At 36.8% G+C, this 24,270-nt stretch overlaps 1 protein-coding gene across 5 annotated transcripts in view; it reads left to right on the plus strand.

Moving 5' to 3' along the window:
- The window catches only part of ASCC1 (activating signal cointegrator 1 complex subunit 1), a 103,327-nt gene that overhangs the window by 6,536 nt on the left and 72,521 nt on the right, over positions 1-24,270 (plus strand). For 4 of the 5 annotated variants that reach the window (XM_031956535.1, XM_031956538.1, XM_012553462.3 and 1 more), the window contains exons 3-5: positions 13,539-13,638; positions 14,733-14,830; positions 17,425-17,603. In XM_031956535.1, coding sequence (XP_031812395.1) covers positions 13,539-13,638; positions 14,733-14,830; positions 17,425-17,603 — 377 coding nt within the window. The remainder of the gene's footprint in view (positions 1-13,538; positions 13,639-14,732; positions 14,831-17,424; positions 17,604-24,270) is intronic. The other variant, XM_031956537.1, reaches the window with a different exon arrangement.

Raw genomic sequence — 24,270 nt, forward strand, 5'->3', positions numbered from 1 at the left:
TTTTATTTTTTTCATTCTTTGGATTTTGTTTTATTATTTCTTATGCAATCTTTGGCTTCCACTTGCCCAATTTTAATATTTAAGGAATTATTTTCCATCTTTTTAAGAAATTCTTTTCATCAGTAAATTTTTTATCTCTTCTTCCTTTTGGCAAATTCTGTTTTTTAAAAATTCTGTTATTCAGGATGTGTGTGTGTGTGTGTGTGTGTGTGTGTGTGTGTGTGTGTGTGTGCTTCTCTTTTTGCCAAGCTGTTAATTGCCTTTCCATAGTTTTCTTCCTTTACTTTTGTTTATCGACTTAATTTTTCCTCTTTTCCTCTTATCTGATTTTGGAAATCAATTTTTATCTCTTCCAGGAATTTTTGTTGTGCTTTTGTCCAATTTAAATTTTTTTTCTTTGAGACTTTGCCTGTAGTTTTTTTGATTTTGTTGTCGTCTTCTGAGTTTGTGTCTTGATTTTCCCCATCTCCATAATAGCTATTTATGATCAGGTTCTTGTTATCTGTTTGCTTATTTTTCTGCCTTATTTCTTTATGTTACCGTTGGGCTCTATTGGAGTGTGTCTGTGTGTGTCTCTGGCTCAACCTTCACCTTTTTTCTCCTACTGTTGTTTTCAGAGCTAGTTTTAGGGTTTTGGAGTTTTCGGTGCTTCCATAGTGGTATGATTTGGGCAGAGCTGTGGTCACTGCTCCCTTGGTCTTCATTCTGAACTAGAAGTGATACTGCCCCTTAAGATCCTAAGTATCTTGAGGTCCTGAAGTGACACTACCCCCAGGGCTTCCATCCTTTTGGACTGAAAATGTTCTTGTATGGGCAGTGGAATTTCCGAGCATCAGATAGTATGAGGGTACAAACAGCTAGTTTGGGGATACCCTGTAATCTATTTTTGACTGGTTGCCTGATCTCCTTTCCACCTCTGGCTTAAGAGCTCCCCAAACTGTTGTCTGTCATCATTTCTTAGTCTCACTGACATTTCATCCCTGTGAGCTCCAGGGCAGCTTCATTTCCTGTGTTACATACAGATCGCTCTTTCAGACCTACATTGTCTTTGGCTGGAAGAATATCTCACTGATTTTTTGTTGGCTTTGCCTCTCTAAAATTCTATTTGAGCTATTAAAGTTGGTGGGAGGGGAGTAATGAATGATCTTAGCTGAGATCTACTACTCCATCTCTACTCTGCCATTATGAGTCTGTTCTCCCTCATTGGCTTTCTTGATCATTATTCAGTCTAATGTGAACTTTAGGTTTTTTCTAGAGTAGGTATGTGTGCTGGGCAGTTTGCTGTAAGGCTTCTTTCTTAATCAGAAGTCCCTGGAAATCTTTTAATATTTCATGTATACTATTGCAGCTCTTGTTCTAGATGTCTGTTAATTAATTTCTCTTGCAGTAGTAACGATAATAATAGCATTTATATAGTACATTAAGTTTTGTAAATTACATATGCTAATTCATTTGATTCTCACCACTTGTGAGGGAGGTGTTATTATTTTCATTTTATAGATAAGGTAACTGAAGCTAAGAGAATTTGAGACCAGCCCAGGGTCACTTAGCTAGTAAATGTTGGGAGGCAGGATTTGAACTCATCTTTCTGACTCCAAATATAGCATTCTCTCTCCCCCCGCCCCCCCCACTTACTAGTATTTCCTTTTTTCTAATTACATGGAAAGATAGTTTTCAGTATTTATTTTTGATATGATTTTGATTTCCATTTTTTTCTTCCCTCTTTCCCTTTTCACCTCTCCAAAACAGCAAGCCATCTGATATAGGTCGTACATGTACAATCATATTAAACATATTTTCACATCAGTCATGTTGTGAAAAAAGAATCAAAATAAAAGGGAAGAACTTTATGAGAAAGAAAAAAATTAAAAAATAATGAAAATAATATGCTTCAATCTATAATCAGACTCCATTGTGTTTTTTCTGGATGTAGATAGAATTTTCCATCCTGAGTCTTTTGGAATTGTCTTAAGTAATTATTGCCGGGAAGAGCTAATTTTGTCAAAGTTGATCAGCTCCAAATGTTACTGTTACTGTGTATGATGTTTTTTCCTTATTTTGCTCAATTTACTCATCATCGGTTCATATTAGTCTTTTCAGGTTTTTCTGAAATCAGCCTGTTCATCATTTCTTATAGAATAATATTCCATTTTTTGTTCAGCCATTTCCCTGTTAATGGGAATCCTCTCAATTTCCAATTTTTTGCCACCCATAAAGAGTTGTTTTGAACGTTTTCCCTTTTTTATGACCTTTCTGGGATATAGACCTAGTAGTGGATCAAAAGGTATAGGCAGTTTGTAGCTCTTTGAATTTAATTCTAAATTGTTCTCCAGAATGTTGAATCAGTTCACAACTCTAACAGTAATGTTTTATTGTTTCAATTTTCCTATTTCCTCCAACATTTATCATTTTTCTTTTCTATCATCTTAGCCAATCTGATAGGTGTGAGGTGATTGTTTTAATTTCCATTTTTCTAATCAGTAGTGACTTAGAGCTATTTTTTTTCATGACCATAGGTAGTTTTAGTTTCTTCATCTGAAAAGTACTTTCCTTTGACCTTTGATCACCTAGGGATAGCATTCTTTACCCTATTCCAACCAGATGCCTTAAAATGAAATCATCTCCTTTTCTGTCATGCATGTCCTTATGTGATGGGGGTAGTATTTTTACACAATTTTTTTTCTTGTAAGCTATTTTTAGTAATATGCCATAACCTACTTATATCTGCTATAAGTCTTTCCATTGCCTTGTGGGTTAGATGCATTTTTGAGTCTTCTGTTTAATGAACTTGTAACCAAGTGATATCACTGGAAGGACTATGATGTTGAAAGATGGGCTTTTGTGGTAGAGAGTAGCTTGAGATGTCTGAAAAGCTCTTTCTCCTAGATGTATCCCATCCAGTTCATGTCCTCAATTTATTCATTTTTAGTGGATGTTTGAGGTATATGCACTTAGGGAGTAATTTGGTGGACTATTTTTCCGGCTGTGTGTCAAATTTTAGGTAATATGGATTCTTTCTTCATCTATTTGGTTTTTCCTGTATAGCTAATTAGACTCATCTCTTAGGTGACCATGGACATTATTGAGATGGCTTGTAGTATTCTGGAACTTAATTCATTAAGTACAATTCCTTCCATCTGCTGGGTTCTCAGTAAGGTCCTTATCATTAGAAGGGCTGTCATCATCAGTAATATTACACTTTCATTTCTGTATCACACAGGGAATTCTTCATAATTGTGGCTAACACTTTTGTTCAGCATTTATTTTTGTTTTCCTAACATAATGAACATCAATAGCCCATTTCCATAAACTTTTTATGGAGATGGAGAAGTAGGCTTATGGGTAAGTAGTTTCTGTTTTTATTTATCTTTTTAGTATTTGAGGGTCTATTATTTGTCAGGCACTATGCTAAGTGTTGAGGATATAAAGACAAAAAGGAACTGTTTCAGTTCCTGATCTTAGCATGTTTACATTCTACTGGTAGGGGAGGGGAGAAAGACCATTTATATACATTAGTATTTACTACTACATTAGTATATACAACATACATTAGTATGTACAAAAAAAATCAAAAGTACCTCTTTGGGGGGAGGGGAGATTACTGATGATTAGGGAGCTTGGTAAAGGTCTCTTATAGGAGTAATGCTCTCTATAGTCTTCTCTAGTCTTTGAATTTCTGCCCTTTTTATGAAATGTTGAAGTGCTTTTAAAATTATATTTCTTCCAGCATAGATTTCTTCTGTCAGAAAGAGTTATTCTTTTTTATTTCATCTTCTCTAAGTGCCACTTTGAATGGGACAGTGACGACCCCTCCCCAAATTGAAATCAGAGACTTTCGAGGTAGAAAAACAAAAAAGTTTTATTTCCATCTCCTGATAAAGGGCAACTTCCAGCAGACAAGGGATTGTCAGTAGAGGAGTGCAAAGCACAAGCTGCAAAACACAGGATTACATAGCCCTAACATTTTCCCCTCCATCCCCCTAACCTCCCCTCCTCCCCTTCTTTGCATTGGCTGGGAGTCCAGACTCTCATTCTAAACACAGAAACCTAACCCAAAGATAAAGAATACCAGCCAATGACACACTCTTTACCATATTAGGAACTTAATGCTAAAGTGGTAAAAAGGACAGGGGCAACAGGAGGGAAATGCATGTTTATCTAAGATAAGCAAACACTTGTGGATTTTGGCTATAGTAAACTTGTTATTGCAAGATTTCAAATTATAATTAGGGTATAGGCTGAGGCGACATTCTTTTTTTTTTTTTCCTCAATAGTATTTTATTTTTTGAAATACACATATAGTTTCTTTTTTTTTTTTTTTTTTTTTTAAATTTAATAGCTTTTTATTTACAGGTTATATGCATGGGTAACTTTACAGCGTTAACAATTGCCAAACCTCTTGTTCCAATTTTTCACCTCTTACTCCCCACCCCCTCCCCTAGATGGCAGGATGACCAGTAGATGTTAAATACATTAAAACATAAATTAGATACACAATAAGTATACATGACCAAAACGTTATTTTGCTGTACAAAAAGAATCAGACTCTGAAATATTGTACAATTAGCTTGTGAAGGAAATCAAAAATGCAGGTGTGCATAAATATAGGGATTGGGAATTCAATGTAATGGTTTTTAGTCATCTCCCAGAGTTCTTTTCTGGGTATAGCTGGTTCAGTTCATTACTGCTCCATTAGAAATGATTTGGTTGATCTCGTTGCTGAGGATGGCCTGGTCCATCAGAACTGGTCATCATATAGTATTGTTGTTGAAGTATATAATGATCTCCTGGTCCTGCTCATTTCACTCAGCATCAGTTCGTGTAAGTCTCTCCAGGCCTTTCTGAAATCATCCTGTTGGTCATTTCTTACAGAACAATAATATTCCATATATTCATATACCACAATTTATTCAGCCATTCTCCAATTGATGGGCATCCATTCAGTTTCCAGTTTCTAGCCACCACAAAAAGGGCTGCCACAAACATTTGTGCACATACAGGTCCCTTTCCCTTCTTCAGTATCTCTTTGGGATATAAGCCCAGTAGTAACACTGCTGGATCAAAGGGTATGCACAGTTTGATAACTTTTGAGCATAGTTCCAAACTACTCTCCAAAATGGTTGGATTGTTCACAACTCCACCAACAATGCATCAATGTCCCAGTTTTCCGCATCCCGCCAACAATCATCATTATTTTTTCCTGTCATCTTAGCCAATCTGACAGGTGTGTAGTAGTATCTTAGAGTTGTCTTAATTTGCATTTCTCTGATTAATAATGACTTGGAGCATCTTTTCTTATGACTAGAAATAGTTTCAATTTCTTCATCTGAGAATTGTCTGTTCATATCCTTTGACCATTTTTCAATTGGAGAATGGCTTGATTTTTTATAAATTAGAGTTAATTCTCTATATATTTTGGAAATGAGTCCTTTATCAGAACCTTTGACTGTAAAAATATTTTCCCAGTTTATTGCTACCTTTCTAATCTTGTCTGCATTAGTTTTGTTTGTACAAAAACTTTTCAGTTTGGTATAATCGAAATTTTCTATTTTGTGATCAGTAATGATCTCTAGTTCTGCTTTGGTCATAAAGTCCTTCCCCTTCCACAGGTCTGAGAGGTAAACCATCCTGTGTTCCTCTAATTTATTAATAATTTCATTCTTTATGCCTAGGTCATGAACCCATTTTGACCTTATCTTGGTGTACGGTGTTAAGTGTGGATCAATGTGAGGCGACATTCTTATGAGAGGTCTTCACTCAATTTTGTCCCATTCAATCTCTCTTATTTATTGTCCTTTGAAGACCTCTCACATTATTGATACATTTCCTTAGCCATCTCATCCTCAATCTCCAATCACTCTGGGGCTGGTCTGCTAAATAGTGCCTTAATTATTTTGATCATAGCCTGGGTTGTAGTAAGGCTATTCAGCATATAAATTGGGGGTTCTGTATCCCTAACTTCCATTCTGGGCTCAAGTGGCCCAGACTTATGGTCTGGATGAACCTTTCTGGGGGCCACCTATCACCTGAGTCATTTACATCCCCAGTAACTGGAGTAGAAAACACTTTACAAATAAAGATGCCCATCACAAAAATCAGCAACAACGGAAATGCTAAAAGAAACAGCTCACTAATCATCTGCACATGACCTCAAGGCTCATGTATTCACTTGGTGGGAAGTTAATTTCTTTCTCAATCGCAGGCATGTTTTGAGTCCACAGTCCAAGAGAGTGGTAACTGGTCTTTTGGCCCATGTGTGGTGGGTTCAGCTTTTCTCCTTAGTCCTCACAATGGTGTCCAGAATCAGTAAGACATGGAAAGGTCCGTCCCAAGAGGGGATGGATGAGTTTTACCTCTTTCCACATCTGGATCAGCACCCAGTCTCCAGATTGAAATCTGTGTACAGGAAATCCCAGGGTAGAGTCTGAGCAATCAGCCCTTTATTCTGCAATCAAATGTTTTTCCAGAGAGCACACATAATTCCTGAGCAATTCATCTCAACTGTCAAATATGGAGTTGCAGTTTCCCTCTCTTCTTCCTGAATAAGGATATCCAAAGAGGAATTTGTAAAGTGATAACCCACTATCTCTCCAGGATTGGTACTAATACTGAGGAGGGCCAGGGGAAGGGATTTAGTCCATGGCAGTTGTATTTCTAATGCCAGTTAGTGAGTTGCCTCTTGATCTCCTGGTTTATTCTTTCCACCATACCCAAGGTGCCAGGGAGTATGAAACTCCCAGGTATATCCAAAACCTTTACCAGGGACTGGAGAACCTTAAAGAAAAAGTGAGTCCCCTAGTCTGAGTCTATCCTCTCCACCCTTCCATTTCTGGGAATGATTTGTTCCAATAAGATCTTACTAATGGTCTGAGCAATAGGCTTGGGTCATGAGGAAAGCTTCAACCCATGAGGTCAGATGATCTCCTATGACAAGCAAGTATTTAAGGTGACCTACCAAGGGTAGCTCAGCAAAGTTCACCTGTGTGCTCTGAAGAGGTCTAATTCCCAGGAATCTCCCTCCTGCTGGTGCCTGACGCTGGGCAGACTTATTTGTCCTTCGATGATCTACCAAGTTGGTGCACAAGAGTATACAGACCAGGAGATATGAACCAGGTCAAGACTGCATTGCACAGATTTTGGACATCCCAGTAGCTGTCCTGGTGAAGCTGCTGAAAAATCTGCCTCATACTTGAAAGTTCCTTATTCAACACTTCCCGACCATCAGGGAGACACCATTTACCATTACAGTCCTCCTGGGCTTTCACCTCTTGGGATTCTTACAGATCTTCCCTTGTCTTTGTTTGAAAATCAGTCATCTCTAAACAATAATGTTTTTGTCCTGGCCCTTCCTGATCAGCAGTGGCGATTAGAAAAGAGGCAGGATTCAAGTGATGATCCTAGGCTAATATGAAATCATCTTTTTCTAGGAGTATGGCCTCATACTTCAGGATTCTGAAGTGAGTGAGCCATCTCCTGGCCCTATGAGTGAGTACAGACCTAACTAGAAGTGAATTGTCTGCTTTCCTTCACTAATATATCTGTAGCTACAACAGCTGAGATACAAGTGGGCCATCCCTGTACCCACTCTAGAGAGGAAAGCTACAAGTCTCCTTTGCCTACCTCTTATTTGCGCCCAAAAGGGTTTTTCTAAGGAGGGGGGAAGGCCAGCACAGGGGGTGATATTTTAGTTGTTTGAAATTCCTCATTTAATGTTGTCAGTCTCCTCTTCCAAAAGATGCTGCTATGGGGGTTTTGTCAAAGTGGCATATGAATCAATCCAGTTTCTACTATACCCTATTAATCCCAGGAATTTTCAGAGTTTTTTCTTTGTTTTGGGCAATGGGGTCTGGAGGATTCCCATTCGGGATCTAGCTTCTTACTTCCTTCACTAATTGAGTGTCCCAAGATCCTCACCTCTCTACAAACTGTAACTTTCCTTTGTAACTTTTTCTTTCCTAAATCCTTTTTCCCCTAGATAGTTTAACAGTTTGATAGAAACTTCATTAACCTTTCTTTTCTTTCCAGTGACCAATAAATCATCAACATATTGTAAGATCTGAGTACTCAGGGGAGCCCTAATTTTCCCAAAATAGTTTCTAGTAGTTGCAGACGATTCTGTATATCACTAGGGCAAAACACACCACATATACTGCTGTTTTCTTCCAATGTTTGGGTCCTTCAGTCTGATTGTCATGGGGATTATATTTACTTGGCCTCTGTTATGGGGCTGAGCCTAAACCTTGGGATTAATTCTATTTTCTTCCTCCTCTTTCAATAACAAATTCTTGTGATTGTTATAATTTGAGTCCCCTGTGGTATCAATTGGATAGAGAATTTGGTAATCAAATCTCTTCCTAACAAATTTACACCCATCTCTGGGATAAGCAGAAACTTCTTCAAGGTCAGCACCCCAGCACATTTTAGTTCCAAAACCTTAGTAAGAGGTACAATAAAATTTTCTTTTTTCACATCTGAAATTGAGAGAATTTCTTTGGACAATCAAGACTCCCAGGGCAATTGAGTTACAGAGGAAATAAATAGTGGCTCTGGTATCTATTTATCAAGGGCTCAGGGAGGGATGGGGGTCATTTCAATGAACCTCTGACACTTCTTCCAATCCCATTGTAATGCCGGAGAAACTGAGGCAAGATAGAAATTAGAGAGTTTTTAATATTTTATTTGAAAAGGAGAGATTTACTGGGACCAAATGGATCCATGGTTTGGTCCCAGGGCTGAATGAATCTGTCGTCTCCAAGAATTCTGCAACAATGTGAATTCTCAATGACATATATACACATAGCACAGCTACAGGAGTAGACTGAGGCAGGGGCGGAGTCAGCGCTCAGAGTGGGAACAGGACTATTGATCTGGTTCTGAGGGATGGGGGGAGGCACAGGGCACCCAACATTCTGATGATGCCTAAGATAGAAGGTCTTTCTCCTTATCTGGATCATTATGATTAGGAGGGAGGGGTGGTGTTGCAGGATTGACCAGAACAATTAGGAACTGAGGCAGAACAGCTCAGGGAAACAGGATAATTAGGGAAACTGAGTCAGACAATAAAAGAACTGTGGCACAACACCATAAGGGAGAAGATCTTTTGTGCTTGTTTCTTCTGGGTAATCTCTCTTCATACGTCCTTCTAGTTTGTATTCAAAGCAGGTCAGTGGGGTCCACCCTGAGTCCTCCTCTCTCTGTTGTTACCCAGAACAGACTCCAGGATAGCTGGTGCCCTGACCTCTGCTTCTATCAGCCTGTCCCTTGACCCCTCCCTGGGAGGGAGGAAGAGAGAGATAGAGTCACAGGAGTAGTGGCCAGAAGGGGGATGGGAGGAGTTAGGGGCGGGGCATAGGGAGGAGGTAGTGCCAAGCTGGAGTCCCAAGCATGGGGTTTCTCTGGCTCCTTTTCCTCCTGCAGTCGGCAACCACCAGGCTGCATACTCTGTATACTCACTCTCCTTAGTTTTAAACAGCTCTTTTGAATTTGCATATAGAGTCAATTGTTGGCATCCCCAGCCCTGTGGATACTTTGGCCGGAAGAAATTTCCTATGAATGAGGTGTCTGTCTAAACAAAACAACAGTGTTTAATCGTTTTCTTTTTGGCCTTCCCTTTATATTTTGGTACTTCATCCCAATTCTTAAGCCTGTTTCCTAGTGGGCTCTCTTCCAGAACACTAGATAGGTTTTTAGAGCCAGCTATCTTAGATTGTTCCTTTCCCATGGTTCATAGTATCTTGTTCCCTTTGATGGAGGACTCACCCTATTTTACAAGGAAAAGAGGACGCTCAAGTCTTCCAACCCCAGGCACCAGGCAGCTCTTCAGTTCTTGCCAAAGGCATAGCTCTTATGGACTCGAACTGCTTAGAGTTCCTTGGCTCACCAGTTCTTGCTTACCTGGGTGGTGCCCACAATTTATAGGACTGATGCTGGCTTATCTCCTGAGCTGAATTAATTCTCTATCTTCCCTAGCCCAGTCTGGAGCTTGCTTTTGTTTTTGCTTTCTCCTATTGTCTCTTTGGGAATTTATCCAATTGAAGTGGGAGTTCTGGAGCCAAGTCCAAAGCCTTGCCCAAGGATTCAGTACAGGAAAGACTACTCATGAATAGGAAATAGCCTGGTTGAGCCCCCAAAGCTATGTGGGATGGTGAGGACCCTTTTCCATATTGAAGTCAGAAACTCTCAAGGTAGAAAAACAAAAAGAACTTTTGATCTTGTGAGAAAGGGCAACTTCCAGCAGACAAGGCGTTGTCCGTAGAAGAGTACAAAGCACAAGTGGTAAAACAGGCTTATGTAGACCCTACTGCCAAAGTTGCACCCCCCCCCCCCCCCCCTTTCCCATTGGCTGGGAGCCTAAACTCTCATTCGAAAAGCGAAAAATCTACCCTAGAGACAAAGAATGTTAGCCAATGACACACTCTTTATCTTATTAGGAACTTAATGCTTATGTGGCAAAGGCAGGGACAAGGGGAAATGTATGTTTATCTAAGATAAGCAAACATTTCTGGCTTTTGGCTATAGCAAACTTGTTATTGTAAAGGTCTTCACTCAGTTTATCCCATTCAACCTTTACACAGGGACTCTGAATACAGTGATTCCACTTTTAATGATTCTCCCTCCACCTTCCCCTTTTTAGGGTTCTTTAATATATTCTGTGCTTAGTACAATGACTGGCACATAGTAGGTGCTTAAAAATCCTTATGCTGTGGACTTGATGGGAGTATAGAACTTCTGGCAAATGTGTTCCATTTTGTGGTTATATGCTCCTATTCCATTTTCCTTGGTAGATGCTCTTAGGATAATTTTGCCTAATTGGATTTCAGTGCTGCACTTTCTGCTGGCTGGTTTTCCACTTTGCTGCTTTTCCACTGCTTTGTGAAATGATTCTGTTAATATTATAGATTCAGAGCTGGAGGGCACTTTGGGTTTATCTATTCAGCTTTCTTATTCAGCTTCCTTATTTGACAATTTATGAAATTTTCGACTCAGAGAGAGTGATTTGCTTCAGGTGGTCAGTGGTAGAACTAGGATTCAAATAGATTCTATAACCTTCAGTCTGTGACCCCATGAGCTCTGGGGTCTGTCATCCATCACCCTCATCTACATAATGTTTTGCACACAAGCTTATTATATTTTGAACTAGCTTGCATTCTATTTGGCAAGGAAATTGAATTTACTGCCTAAGGTGGTTTTAGAACTGGACTTCATTGATATTGAGAATGTTGTTTGTAAAGTGTGTGTTTGGAACTGTAAAATCATTGGTGTAAACTCATGGTGAGGAGATTTTCTGGGGCATTGAGTAAGTTGAAGGACTGGCCCAAGGTCACAAGGCCAGTGTGTCAGAGGCAGGACTTGAGCACAGTGCTTCTTGACTCAGCATTCTTTACTCACTATGCCATATTAGCTTTTTTCCTTACAGTTAATAATCATGTAATAGCTTTTTTTTTCTTATAATAATAATCATGTAATAAACCATGATAATTAGAGTGAATTTGTTTACTTGTTTTTATTTTCTTTTTTTCTGTCTCAGTAGCTTATTTAAATAAGGCTATCACAACTGAGTTCAGCTTTCCTTTAATTTGGTAGTTTTTGCTCTAACCAGTTAATGATCTGATTACTGTTTTGAAAGGACACCTGGGTTAGTAATTTTTTTTTTTCTTTGTAGTTAGTAGAGAGAAGTCTATAAATACAGTCTACAAACCAGTCCATTGACTTAATAGATGTTGATTGCCCCATTTAGAAAGTGACCACCTTGAGAGCAAGGGCTATCTTTATTTGTGTGCCCTGTGCTTATCACAATGCTTGGCACAAAATGAAAGTTTAATAAATGCTTTTCACCATTCATTTTGGGAATTATAATACCTCGTTATAATTTGTTTTTATATATTATCATGTCCTCCTTCCCTAGTGCAGTATGGATTGTTCATAACCATAAAAATAATACACTTTTGAGAGGAACTTTTAGAACATTCTGTGTTGTTTTCAACACTGATGTAAAGGACAGATGTAGCCATCTTTTGTGATGAAAAGAATGTGCTGCCTATTGTGCTACTGAATTTGGTGAGAAAATCTAAAATGACCAAGTTTCCCATTAGTGAGTTAGAAATTCTCTTAAAACTACTTGACTCATCTCACATTTCTATATTGAGAAGTTTCTAAGCTGATGCCATGAATACTTGTGATTCATTTTTAGAAGAATCTTAATAATTTTCTAGAAATAGGATTTTTAACACCTTCTTTAACCCATTCTCACTTTGTTTAAGAGAGTTTTTTGATTTTAGCATTTAAGGTAAATATACTTCAGTTTGGGATGTTTTTGGTAGTTAATCAGTCATTTTTGTACTGTGTGACTCTTTGTGACCCCATTTGGGGTTTTCTTGGCAAAGATACTGGAGTGGTTTACCATTTTCTTCTTTAGCTCATTTTGTAGTTGAGGAAACTGAGGCTTACAGGACTTGCCCAGGGATACAGAGAGTGCCTGAAATCAGATTTGAATGCAGGTCTTCCTAATTCCAGGAGCAGTGCTCTGTCTATTAGGCCATTTAGCTGTCCCCTAGAAGATTTACAATGTTTTAAAAAATATTTTAAAAATTGTACTATAGTTTGTAAAAGAATGCATGTACTATTTCTGCCTTTTTATATTTGTTTGCAATATTTCTGTGTCCTTGTAATGCTGGAGAAACTGAGGCAAGATAGAGATTAGAGAGTTTTTAATAATTTATTTAAAAGGGAGAGATTTACTGAGACCGAATGGATCCATGGTTTGGTCCCAGGGCTGAATAAGACTATCGTCTCCGCCTTCCCCTGTAAAGAAAATGCTATATCTCTTTACATATTTTAACTTGATCTGTTTTAAGGCAGTTCTTTTCATATTGGCTGTTTTCTGTTTACTCTTAACTCTTGTTGCCCTTTCCCCTAGTTTTGCAGTTTTGCTTATTCATTTTTCTTTTTTGTTTTTATCTGTTCAATTTTTCCTCGTCTCCCTCCCCAGTTAAATAGTCAAATAATATCCTTTTTTTCTCTCTTCGCCTTCAACTTTTGTTTCAAAATATTCATCTTCTGCACTTTTTTCTTAAATAAATAAATAGAAGGCTTTCCCTTACCATAGTCATCATCATTATTTATCTTCTCTTTCTATTCTAAAATTTTATTATTTTTGGTTCATTGCCCATATACTTTTTAGTCCTTTTTTAGTCCTTCTTTAGTATCTGTGTTCTTAATATTAAAGCTTCTAAGGTATCTACTTTGGATTCCTTCTTCTGAACAGTAACTATGTAGATCTCATAGATCTTGCCTTCTTACCCATTTTTCCTTTTGTACTGCACTTGTAGAAATATTAATTCTAGTAGATCATAAAGAGAATATTGTTTTTGGGTAGGGATTTTTCTATGGACCTGATTGTATATTATTGACTTTTGCCCTGAGCAAAGTGACTTAGAATAAGCTGTGCTGTGCTATTAAAAAAAAAAAAAAATTGAGATGATGGGGGAAAGGTTTATAGTCCATAAAATTTCTTAAAAGATGTAATTGTCTCTGTGCAGAGCCCATGGAGTATTCAGAAGAGCTCAGTGATTCGTGTGTGGTGGAGCAGACAGAGAGAGGCTTCCAGTGTGCAGTGGCGGTCCCTAGTGCCCTCTTCAAGTAAGTTTTGTCTCAGTGCTGCTCATAAGAATCATGGGGGAAGTGTGAGTCTTCTGTTGTTTTCTTTTCAACTCAGATACCTAATGGCTAGTGATGTTTTCATTTGCCTGTATTCATTGTTCTGTAAGTGAGTATTACATTACCACCATTCTTTCTGATAGAGACTTCTTCATAGTTACACAGACATTTCTTCTGAGCACTGGGTAATATGCTTTTTCTAGAGTTGTCTTTGTAGGAACTTGTAATCTTTGCATAAGAGTCATACTGATAAGTCTAGTGAGCCATACTAAAATATTTACTTTGCATATTGAGTATTTATAACAATAACAGCTTATGTAATGCTTACAATAGTATGTAAGGATGAAGGACTTGACAATTATTATGGCCATTGAACTTCCCAATGACCCTGGGAGATAGATATAATTATTATCCTCATTTGCAGATAAGGAACTTGAGGCAAATAGAGGTTAAGTGACTTGTCCAGGGTCATGTAGCTGGTAAATGGTGGAGGCCAGATTTGAAATAAAGCCTTTCTGATTCCAAGTCTAGCTCTCTGTTTGCTGTGCTACCTCCTCATGTTAAAAATTAGACCACTTCTCTCATGACACTTTTTTTTTTTGTAATCCTCTATATGCTTTTGAGTTTATTTCTATTCTACTGTTATGCAACTTTGTTTTTGATATTTCTTCAATTTCTGATATCAGTACTTATACTGACTTTTAATAAGTTGGAGCCAGGGATTACAAAGGAAAATCCTACTGTTACCTTCATCAGCTTTCTATAGCATACATGGAGAAGGAAGATAAGTTAGTAAATGTACAGAAGGACCTGTGAAAATGGTAAGCCATTGGATAGACCTTCAGGAATGACAATAGTTGGTAATAATCCTGCTTTCTTGTGCCTTTAAAGTTTATCTGAAATCTATGTATTTCTCTCTATTATGGACTTTTTGACTCTTGTTGATTTTCTTTACTAGTACAGAGTTTAGCATGTTGAGTGAAAACAAGATTGGGTGATACTTTTTCTTTTTAGCTACTTATTTTACAAATAGTTAAATTAGTTTATAATTACAATTACATTTTTCTTTATATTAGATATATAATTGGGAAGAAAGGTGAAACCAGAAAGAAACTAGAAATGGAAACTCGAACTTCTATTAACATTCCTAAACCTGGAATGGAAGGAGAAATTGGTAAGATTTAGCACACATGTGTCACAGTCATCCTCACTTTTGTGTACATGTGAAAATAAGGTACATTTAACTGAATGTAGATATATTCTTTTTTGTTGTCTTTAAAAATTAAAGATTTTTTATAATAGCTTTTTTTTTTTCACAAAGCATGCAAAGATAGTTTTCAACATTTATCTTCGCAAAATCTTGTGTTCCAAATTTTTCTCCTTCTCTCTCTCTTCCCCTAGACAGCAAAAATCCATTATAGGTTAAATATGTGCAATTTTTCTAAACCTATTTTTGCATTATCATGTTGCACAAGAAAAATCAGATCAAAAGGGAAAAAAATGAGGAAGAAAGAAAAAACAAGCAAGCAAACAACAACAACAAAGGTGAAAATCCTATGTTGTGATGTATTTTCAGTTCCCACAGGCCTCTCTGGATGCAGATGGCTCTCTCCATCACAAGTCTAGTGGAATTGGCCTGAATCACCTCCTTGTTGGAAAGAGCCAAGTCCATTAGAATTGATCATCACATAATCTTCTTGTATACAATGTTTTCTTGATTCTACTTACTTCATTTGGCATCAGTTCCTGTAAGTCTCTCCAGGTCTTTCTGAAATCACCTTATTGATCGTTTGTTATAGAACAATAATATTCCATGACATTCATATATCATAACTTATTCAGCCATTCCCCAACTAGTTTCTAGTTCCTTGCTACTGCAAAAAGGGCTACTACAAACATTTTTGTACATGTGGGGCCTTTTCCCTTTTTTATAATTGCTTTGGAATATAGGCCCAGTAATGCCATTGCTAGATCAAAGGATATGCACAGCTGACAGTCCTTTGGGCATAGTTCCAAATTGCTCTCTAGAATGTTTGTATCAGTTCACAACTCCACCAACAATGTATCGGTGTCCTGGTTTTCCCACACTTTCTTCAACCTTTATCATTATCTTTTCCTGTCATTTTAGTCAATCTGAGAGGTATCTTGAAGTTGTTGTAATTTACATTTCTCTAATTAATCTTTAATTAATAGTGATTTAAAACAATAAAAAACAAAATTTAAAACAAAAAAAGATTTCAAAAATTAACAAAAATCTATTTTCTCTCTTTCCTTTAACCTCATAAGAGGAAAAAAAACCAAACCCTCTTATGAATTATTATTAGTAAATATGTAACAAATATAGTCAAACAAAAAATAATTCTTTCATTGGATATTTTTAAAAATACCTTTTTATTTTTTCAAATATATGCAAAAATAGTTTTTAACATTCATCTTTGCAAAACCTTGTGATCCAAATTTTTTTCCCATCTTCCCCCCACCTACGTAGATATCAAGAAATCCAGTATATTTTAAATATGTGCAGTTCTTCTAAGCTTATTTCCTTATTTGTCATGATGCACAAGAAAACTGATATCAAAAAGTGAACGAAAAAAATAACAAGCAAATAAAGAACAACAACAACAAAAGTGTAAATACTATGCTTTGATCCACATTCAGTCTCCATAGTTCTCTCTCTGGATTTGAATGGCATTTTCCAACACAAGATTATTGAAATTTGAAGTGGACATGTTCAGAAAACGTATGTTTCAATCTTTATCCTTAGTTTATTATTTCTCTTTCAGAAGGTGAGTAGCATGCTTCATCATGAATCATCTGGATTCCTTGGCTGGTCATTTTGTTGATCAGAGTACTTAAGGCTTTCATAGTTGTTTTTGTCTTTTCAGTGTGGTTGTTATTATAAATAAAATTGTTCTTCTGATTCTGCTTATTTCACTTTTTTCAGTTCATATGAGCTTTCTGGGCTTCTCTGAAATTGTCCCTTTCATCAGTTTTTACAGTACAGTGACACCAGTGAAATCCCCACTCTAGCCCCACTCCTGATCTCTGTACTTAGCCTTTATTCAGGACACTATCGTGAGGTCTTTAAAAATGGTCTCTGGGATCTGTCTGCTAGGTTATTGTTTTAAGTGTTCTCAATTCATCTTTTTTCTTTTAGATTTTCTTCCACATAAGTCTGTGCAAGTTGTGGATCTTGGTTCCATGTACCATGTGTTTAAATAATATCTATATCCTATTCATTTTGCTTCATCAAAAAAAAAAAAAGTTTATTTTGTGACTTTTGACACTTTTCTACCTTTTTTTCTATCTTGTCTCAAGGATATTTTCTTTGTTGTTTTACTTTGCTTAGATTGATTTTGGTAAGTCTTCTAATACATGACATTGTTGCTATTCTAATTCTCTTAACAGGTGAATAATACTAAAAAGAGGATGGCCTGTTAATTAATTTTAGCTCTGTATCACTACAGTCAGATATTAGGCATTTTACATGTTCCAGAGTGGTCCACTTAAAAATGCATCCAATTGTAAACATTGTGACCTAGTCAGAAGACCTGAATTCAGATTCTGCCTTGTAATCTTAATAATGTTGTAACTTGGGCAAGTCACTTACTCTTTTAAGCCTCTGGTTCCTCACCTGTAAAATGGGGATAATAGCACCTGCCTCCCTGGGTTGTTGTTGAGGATCAAATGAGATAATATATGTAAAGGGCTATATAAAAGCTAATCATCATCGTCATCAAATTTTTTTGTTTTTCTATTTGCTCATAGTAATCACAGGCCAGCAACGAGGTGGTGTCATCTCAGCAAAAACACGAATTGATGTCCTCGTGGAGAGTTTCCGAAGAAAACAGCCTTTCACTCACTTCATTTCTTTCTCCCTCAACCAACCTGAAGTTCAGGAAGGGTTCTTGAAGTTCCAGGAGAAAGTCTTAGAGAAGTGCTCAATGGTAAGTAGCAGCTGAGATGTTAGCATTACACTGTTCATTATAGGTTTTCTCTCTCTAGCCTCTTTTCCACCTCCTGGATTCCTCCAACTCTCTCCTAAAATCCCACCTTCAACAGGAAGCCTTTCCCAATCTATCTTAATTCTAGTGTCTTCTCTCTGCTGATAATAGTTTGTTTGTACAAAGCTCTTGTCATGTTGTGTTGTCTCTTTCATTGGGTGATGAGTTCCTTAAGAGAAGGGACAGTCTTTTACCTTTCTTTGTATCCCTAGCACTTAGCACAGTACCTGGCACATAATAGACACTTACTAAGTATTTGCTGACTCGTTGATATATGAATGTGTTACAATATACTATTGTGTCATAAGAAATTACAAAAGAGATGATCAGAGAATCTTGGGTAGCATGAAAATTGAGGATAAGTAAAAGAGAACCAGAGAACAATTTGTACAAAGACAACAACATTGTAAAGAAAAACAATTTTGAAACTCTTAAGATCTTTCATAAATTCAATGACTAATCATGTTTCCAGAGGACTTAGAATGAAGTGTGTTACTCATTTCCTGACAGAGATGTGATAGATTCAAAGTAGACAGAGCCTCTCTGTGCATTTGTTTTGCCTAACTATGCTTAATTTTTTACAAGTTTTTTTCTTTTTCTTTATGTTTTCAAGGGAGAGCAGGCTTTGATAAAGAGGGAAAGTTAACACAACCATTAAAACTTTTTAATACACAGAAAAGAAGTAAGTTCAGAAAAAGAAGCACAGGCAAACAGACGGATTTAAAAGCAACTGAATTTAAGTGCCTTCTTTTTTTTTTTTAAAGCTAGTAGTTGAAATGGGACTCAGTATCATAAACACACTTTTTTTTTTTAATGTTCTACTGTGTATATGAAAATTTCCTTTTTTTGGTGTTGAAGTACAGAATTAAAACATCATGTTTTAAAAATATATGTAATGCTTCTATTAAAAATTCAAAAATCATATAAATAAAAAGACATATCTTAAATATTATGTCTGTCTAAAACCAAGAGTTAATATTTATATTGGGGAAATATTAGATGGCTTTCCAATAAGATCAGGACAAAACAAGGATTTTTACCATCACAATTATTATTTGATGTAGCTTTAGACAGGTTGGTTACAGAAAATAAGCAGAAAAAAATTGAGGTAATATGCATAGGCAGAGAGTAAGACAAAGGCAAACAGTTTGATAGTTTACTTAAATAATTCAGTGATTCAGTGGAAAAAATAATCAAAACAATAACTTACTTCAGAAAAGTAGCAGGGTATAAATTAAAAACACAAATATCAGCCTTTCTGTATAATGCTCACAAAAGCCAGGAAGAGGAAACAAAAATAATTCCGTCCAAAATTAAATATAGTATATACAATTGTCTGGAATTCAGCCTAAGACTCATATGAACATAACTACAAAACACTCTTTACTGAAATATACAAAATGAGAATTTGCCAATAGTAGTGGTTGATTTTGCAATTATAATGATGGTACTAAAATAAATTACAGATTAAATGCCATTTTCTACTTAGCAACTGCAGTCTCTGGTTGGCCACTCTCATTCCTCATTTCCACTTCTCAGGACCTCTGGCTTCCCTCATATCTTCAGCCTTCTGCATGAAGTCTTTCCTAGTCCTCCTTTATCTTAGTACCTTTCCTCTGATAGTCCCATCAGTTTCTCCCATGTCTGTCTTATTTTCTTTACATAGTATACTGTCTGCCTCATTAAACTATGGATGCCTAGAGAGCAAGTACTGTTTATTGTCTTCCTTTATATCCTGAATATTCTGCATAGTGCCTGGTACTTAATAGACACTTAAAGAATTAGAACTTGTAAAACTAAAAAAAGTGCCAAATTCACCTGCAAGAACAAAAGATTGAAAATCTCAAGGGAAATAAACTAAAATTATCAGTTATAACCACCAATTTCAAACTGTACTATAAAGTAATAGTCATTGAAACTTTTCACAAATAAGAAACATTTACAAAAGGAATAAATGAGATGAGCAAACCTTTTCAATAATTGAACATAGCTTACTGTTAAATAAATTCTTGGGCACAAACTTAAATAAGAACTTCCAGTTAGGTTTAGATCTTGCCCCAGTTCTACAATAAGTTTTAAATGGCTACATGACTTGGATGTTAAAGATAATAGCATAAAAATCAAAAAAGAATCAGATCAGGTTCCTTTCATATCTATGACTAAGAGTGACTGCTTTTTATAATAAACAAGGGATAGGGGCAATTAGAAAAAATAAAATGATTAATTTTTATTATGTGAAATTTAGAAGGTTTTTCTTGAACTAAATTAATACACCTAGGATAAGATAGGAAACAGTCAACTAGGGAATAAAATCTTTTTATCAAATGTTTGACCAACCTTCCAGCTACCCAAGCCAACAATCTGAATCATTCTCAACTCTCACTCATTCTACATATCTAGTCCTCTGTGAAATCCTGTCATTTCTTCCTTGACAATATCTATATATCCTCTTCTTTCAATTCACACAGCCACCACACTAGCATGAGTCTCATCACCCCCTGTTGCTACTAGTAAAATAGCTTTCAATTTGTTCCTTTTCTAGCATTTTTAGTTGCAAGCCCAATTCGTTGATCTTCTCTTATCCTATTTTATGCAAGTAGGCCTCTAGAGATATGAAATTTCCCCTTATTACCACTTTGGCTGCATCCCACACATTTTGGTATGATGTCTCATTATTGTCGTTTTCTTGGGTGAAGTTATTAATTATATCTATGATTTGCTGTTCCCTCAATCACTCTTTGGTATGAGATTATTTAGTTTCCAATTATTTTTTGATCTACTTTCCCCTGGCTTTTTATTGCATTGTGGTCTGAAAAAGATGCATTTACTATTTCTGCCTTACTGCATTTGAGTTTGAGGTTTTTATGTCCTAATATATGGTCTATTTTTGTATAGGTTCCATGAACTGATGAAAAGAAAGTGTATTCCTTTCTGTCTCCGTTTTGTTTTCTCCAGAGATCTATCACATCTAACTTTTCTAGTATTCTATTTACCTTTTTGACTTCTTACTTATTTATTTTGTGGTTTGACTTATCTAATTCTGAGAGTGCAAGGTTGAGATCTCCCACTATTATAGTTTTGCTATCTATTTCTTCTTGCAGCTCTCTTAATTTCTCTTTTAAGAATTTAGATGCTGTACCACTTGGTGCATATATGTTTAATATTGATAATGCTTCTTTATCGATGCTACCCTTTAGCAAGATATAGTGCCCTTCCTTATCTTTTTTAATTAGATAAATTTTTGTTTTTGCTTGATCTGAGATCAGGATGGCTACCCCTGCTTTTTTGACTTCACCTGAAGCATAGTAGATTTTGCTCCAACCTTTTACCTTTACTCTGCATGTATCTCCCTGCTTCAGGGGTGTTTCCTGTAAACCACATTAGGATTCTGGCTTTTAATACATTCTGCTAATCACTTCCTCTTTATGGGGGAGTTTACCCCATTCACATTTATGGTTAAAATTACCAATTCTGTATTACTTGCCATCTTGTTAACCCCTGTTTATGCTTTTCTCCCTTCTTTCCCCTTTACCCCCCTTCCCGGTATTAAACTTGTGAGCACCACTTGCTTCTCACAGCCCTCCCTTTTTAGTACCTCCCCTACCTTAAAGTTCCTCCCCCTGTCTTACTCTTTTCCCTCACAATTTCCATATTCCCTTCAGCTTAGCTTATTCCTTCCCTTTTCACTTTTCCCTTCTCACTTTTCAATGAGGTGGGAGAAGTTTCACCATAAATTGAATATGTCTAAAATTTTTCTCTTAAAGCCAATTCTGATGGCAGTAAGATACCCACTATATTCACCCTCCTCATTCTTTCTCTCAGATATAATAGGTTTCCTTTGCCTCTTCGTGAGATGTAGTACCCCCACTTAACCCTTTTTCTGGTACAATGTCCTTTCCACCTCTAGTTTCTAGAACAAGGTATACATGTATTCTTTATACATCTTTATAGCAGAAATATAGTTCCCAAGATTTCTTTTTACCTTTTTAGGTTTCTCTTAGGTTTCTTCTCTATTTGTAGATCAAACTTTTTGTTAAGTTCTGGTTTTTTCATCAAAAATAGGTAAAATTTACTTATTTCGTTGAATGACCATCTTCTTCCCTGGAAAAAGATGCTCATTCTGGCTGGTTAAGTTATTTTTGGTTGCATACCAAGTTCCTTAGCCTTTCAGAATATCATATTCCAGACCCTTCGATCTTTTAATGTGGATGCTGCTAGATCCTGGGTGATCCTTATTGTGGCTCCTCTATATTTGAATCGGGTTTTTCTAGCCGCTTGGAGTATTTTTTCCTTCGTTTGAGGGTTCTGGCATTTCGCCACTATATTTCTTGGTGTTTTGATTTTAGGATCCCTTTCAGTAGGTGATCGATGAATTCTTTCAATGTCTATTTTACCCTCTGTTTCTATGACTTCTGGGCAATTCTCTTTGATAATTTCCTGGAAAATAGTGTCCAGGCTCTTTTTTTCAATCATATTTTTCTGGGAGTCCAATAATTCTCAGATTGTCTCGCCTAGACCTATTTTCCACGTCTGTTGTTTTCCCCAGAAGGTATTTCACATTTTTCTCCATTGTTTGATTTTTTTGGTTTTGCTTGACTGATTCTTGTTGTCTCCTTGCGTCATGCAATTCCATTTGCTCAATTCTGATTTTCAATGAAGTATTTTCTTCATTCACTTTTTAAATATCTTTTTCTAATTGTCTAATTGAGTTGTTTTGTTCTATGGAATTTTTTTCCATTTCGCCAATTTTATGTTTTAGAGAGTTGTTTTCTGTTCCCAGTTCACTAATCCTATTTTTCAAGGATTTGATTTCTTTATCCACTCTGTCTTTAAATGAGTGTGATGACTGCTTCAGACTCATGCCAAGCCTCTCTCTCCGTGAAAGCCTTTTTAATTTCTTCTATGAGATTCATCTGTGCTGAGGAACAGATGATCTCCTCCTGTGGGGATTCACCTGTAGACAGTCTTTTTAGTCTCCTCAGGGTTTAGAATCTGCTTTCTATCCCTATAAAAGCTGTCAATCGTTAAGGTCCTTTTCATTTTTTTGCTCATTTTGTCAGAGAAGAATCAGAGACAAACTAGCAAAGAAAAAAAGAAAAAACCCCAAATGGAATCTGTTTTTTTGGGGGGAGGGGCTGGGTGGTGCTACTGAGCTTCCTGTACAGACTGCAGGGGCAGCAGCGAGGCATTAGCAGGACTGTGCTGCACCTGTGCTCCGAGACTCTGAGAGCGTGCTGAGCCGCTGTGGGGGAGGGGTGGCCAGGTCCTGAGAAACTCCAGCTGTTTGGGGTTGTATTCTTCACCCCCATTGTTTTTAGCTTCTCTGCTGCGCTACTGACTTGCTGCCAGGGCAAAGTATCCAATCCTGTATTGAAGCTCTCCTCACAGAGAAGGCTGAGATCACACCCCACCCCCCTCCGGTCTGCTTGGCTGTGAGCTGCCTGCCGAGCTCTCACTGTGCCCAATCTAAAACCGTCCCACCCTCGAGAAAAAACAGACCTTTCCTGGCGAATCTCAAGGATGTCTTCTCTTGGTAACTGATTGTGGGTTTTTTTTTCAGTCAAGCATTAATTCAGAAGCTTGTCATGAAATGAATTCTGAGAGAAAGGAAATTATACATCTGTGTGCCTCCTCGCTGCCATCTTGGCCGGAAATCCTAAAATAGCTTTCAAATTGGTCTCTCTGCCTCAGGTGTTCTTCTAAAGCTCTTTTCTTAAAATGATGTTGAAACTCTTGTGATTGCCTAAAACCTCCAAGATCAGTTATAAACCTTCTGTTTCGCATGTAAAGCTCTTAATACCTTTGTGTGTAACATCCAAAGTAAGGAGTCACAAATCCATTCAAATATTTCAATGTCCCTTCCTTTAATGGCTTTAAAAAAAAATTGTGCAATTAAAAAAAATGTATACTGAATTTGACATGGCTGACCTGTATGTGTTCACTTTTGAACACTTTTTTTCTTTGGTGTATTTAAAAATGTTTTGGCTCCCTTTTCTCATCTCTTGTTATTCCCCCATTAACTCATTTCATTCTCCAGTTATGGATACTCATTAATGTCCATTTTTTTTTGCCATTACAAAAACAAATGTTATAGATATTTATATACACAGGAGCCCTTTTCCTCTTTCTTTGATCTCTGTGTGTGGTATAGACCAATTTTGTAACTTTTGGGGCATTATTCCCTATCAATGAATTCTGATATTAGAGAAGAGGGGAGAAATATAGTATACTACATGTCCAAATCATACGTAAGTAATCACTTTAAATTGAAGCAAAGCAGTTTCCTGGCATGGCGTTGGTGTACTATCTTTGTTTCATAAGCACAACGGCTCTGTAGACCTTCAGGTTGGTTAGTCTCTCCTCTCTCACATTTTCCTTTGGCAATGTGTGTGTTAATCTCATCAATGTGGACATCCCTGGAAAGTATTCTGCTAAGATAAGAGAACTTAACCACAGCATTCAAAACTTCACCATTTGCTTTAACTGATGGTTCCACATATGAATGGTGTGATGCTGACTGAGGGAGGAATTGTGTTGGTAATTGTTAGTGTTGTTAGGCAAAAATTAGCACAAGCAGCAGAGAATTGATCCATACTTTGTTGCATCTCAG

Source organism: Sarcophilus harrisii, chromosome 2 (genome assembly GCF_902635505.1).
Source record: "Sarcophilus harrisii chromosome 2, mSarHar1.11, whole genome shotgun sequence".
NCBI classification, from domain to species: domain Eukaryota; kingdom Metazoa; phylum Chordata; class Mammalia; order Dasyuromorphia; family Dasyuridae; genus Sarcophilus; species Sarcophilus harrisii.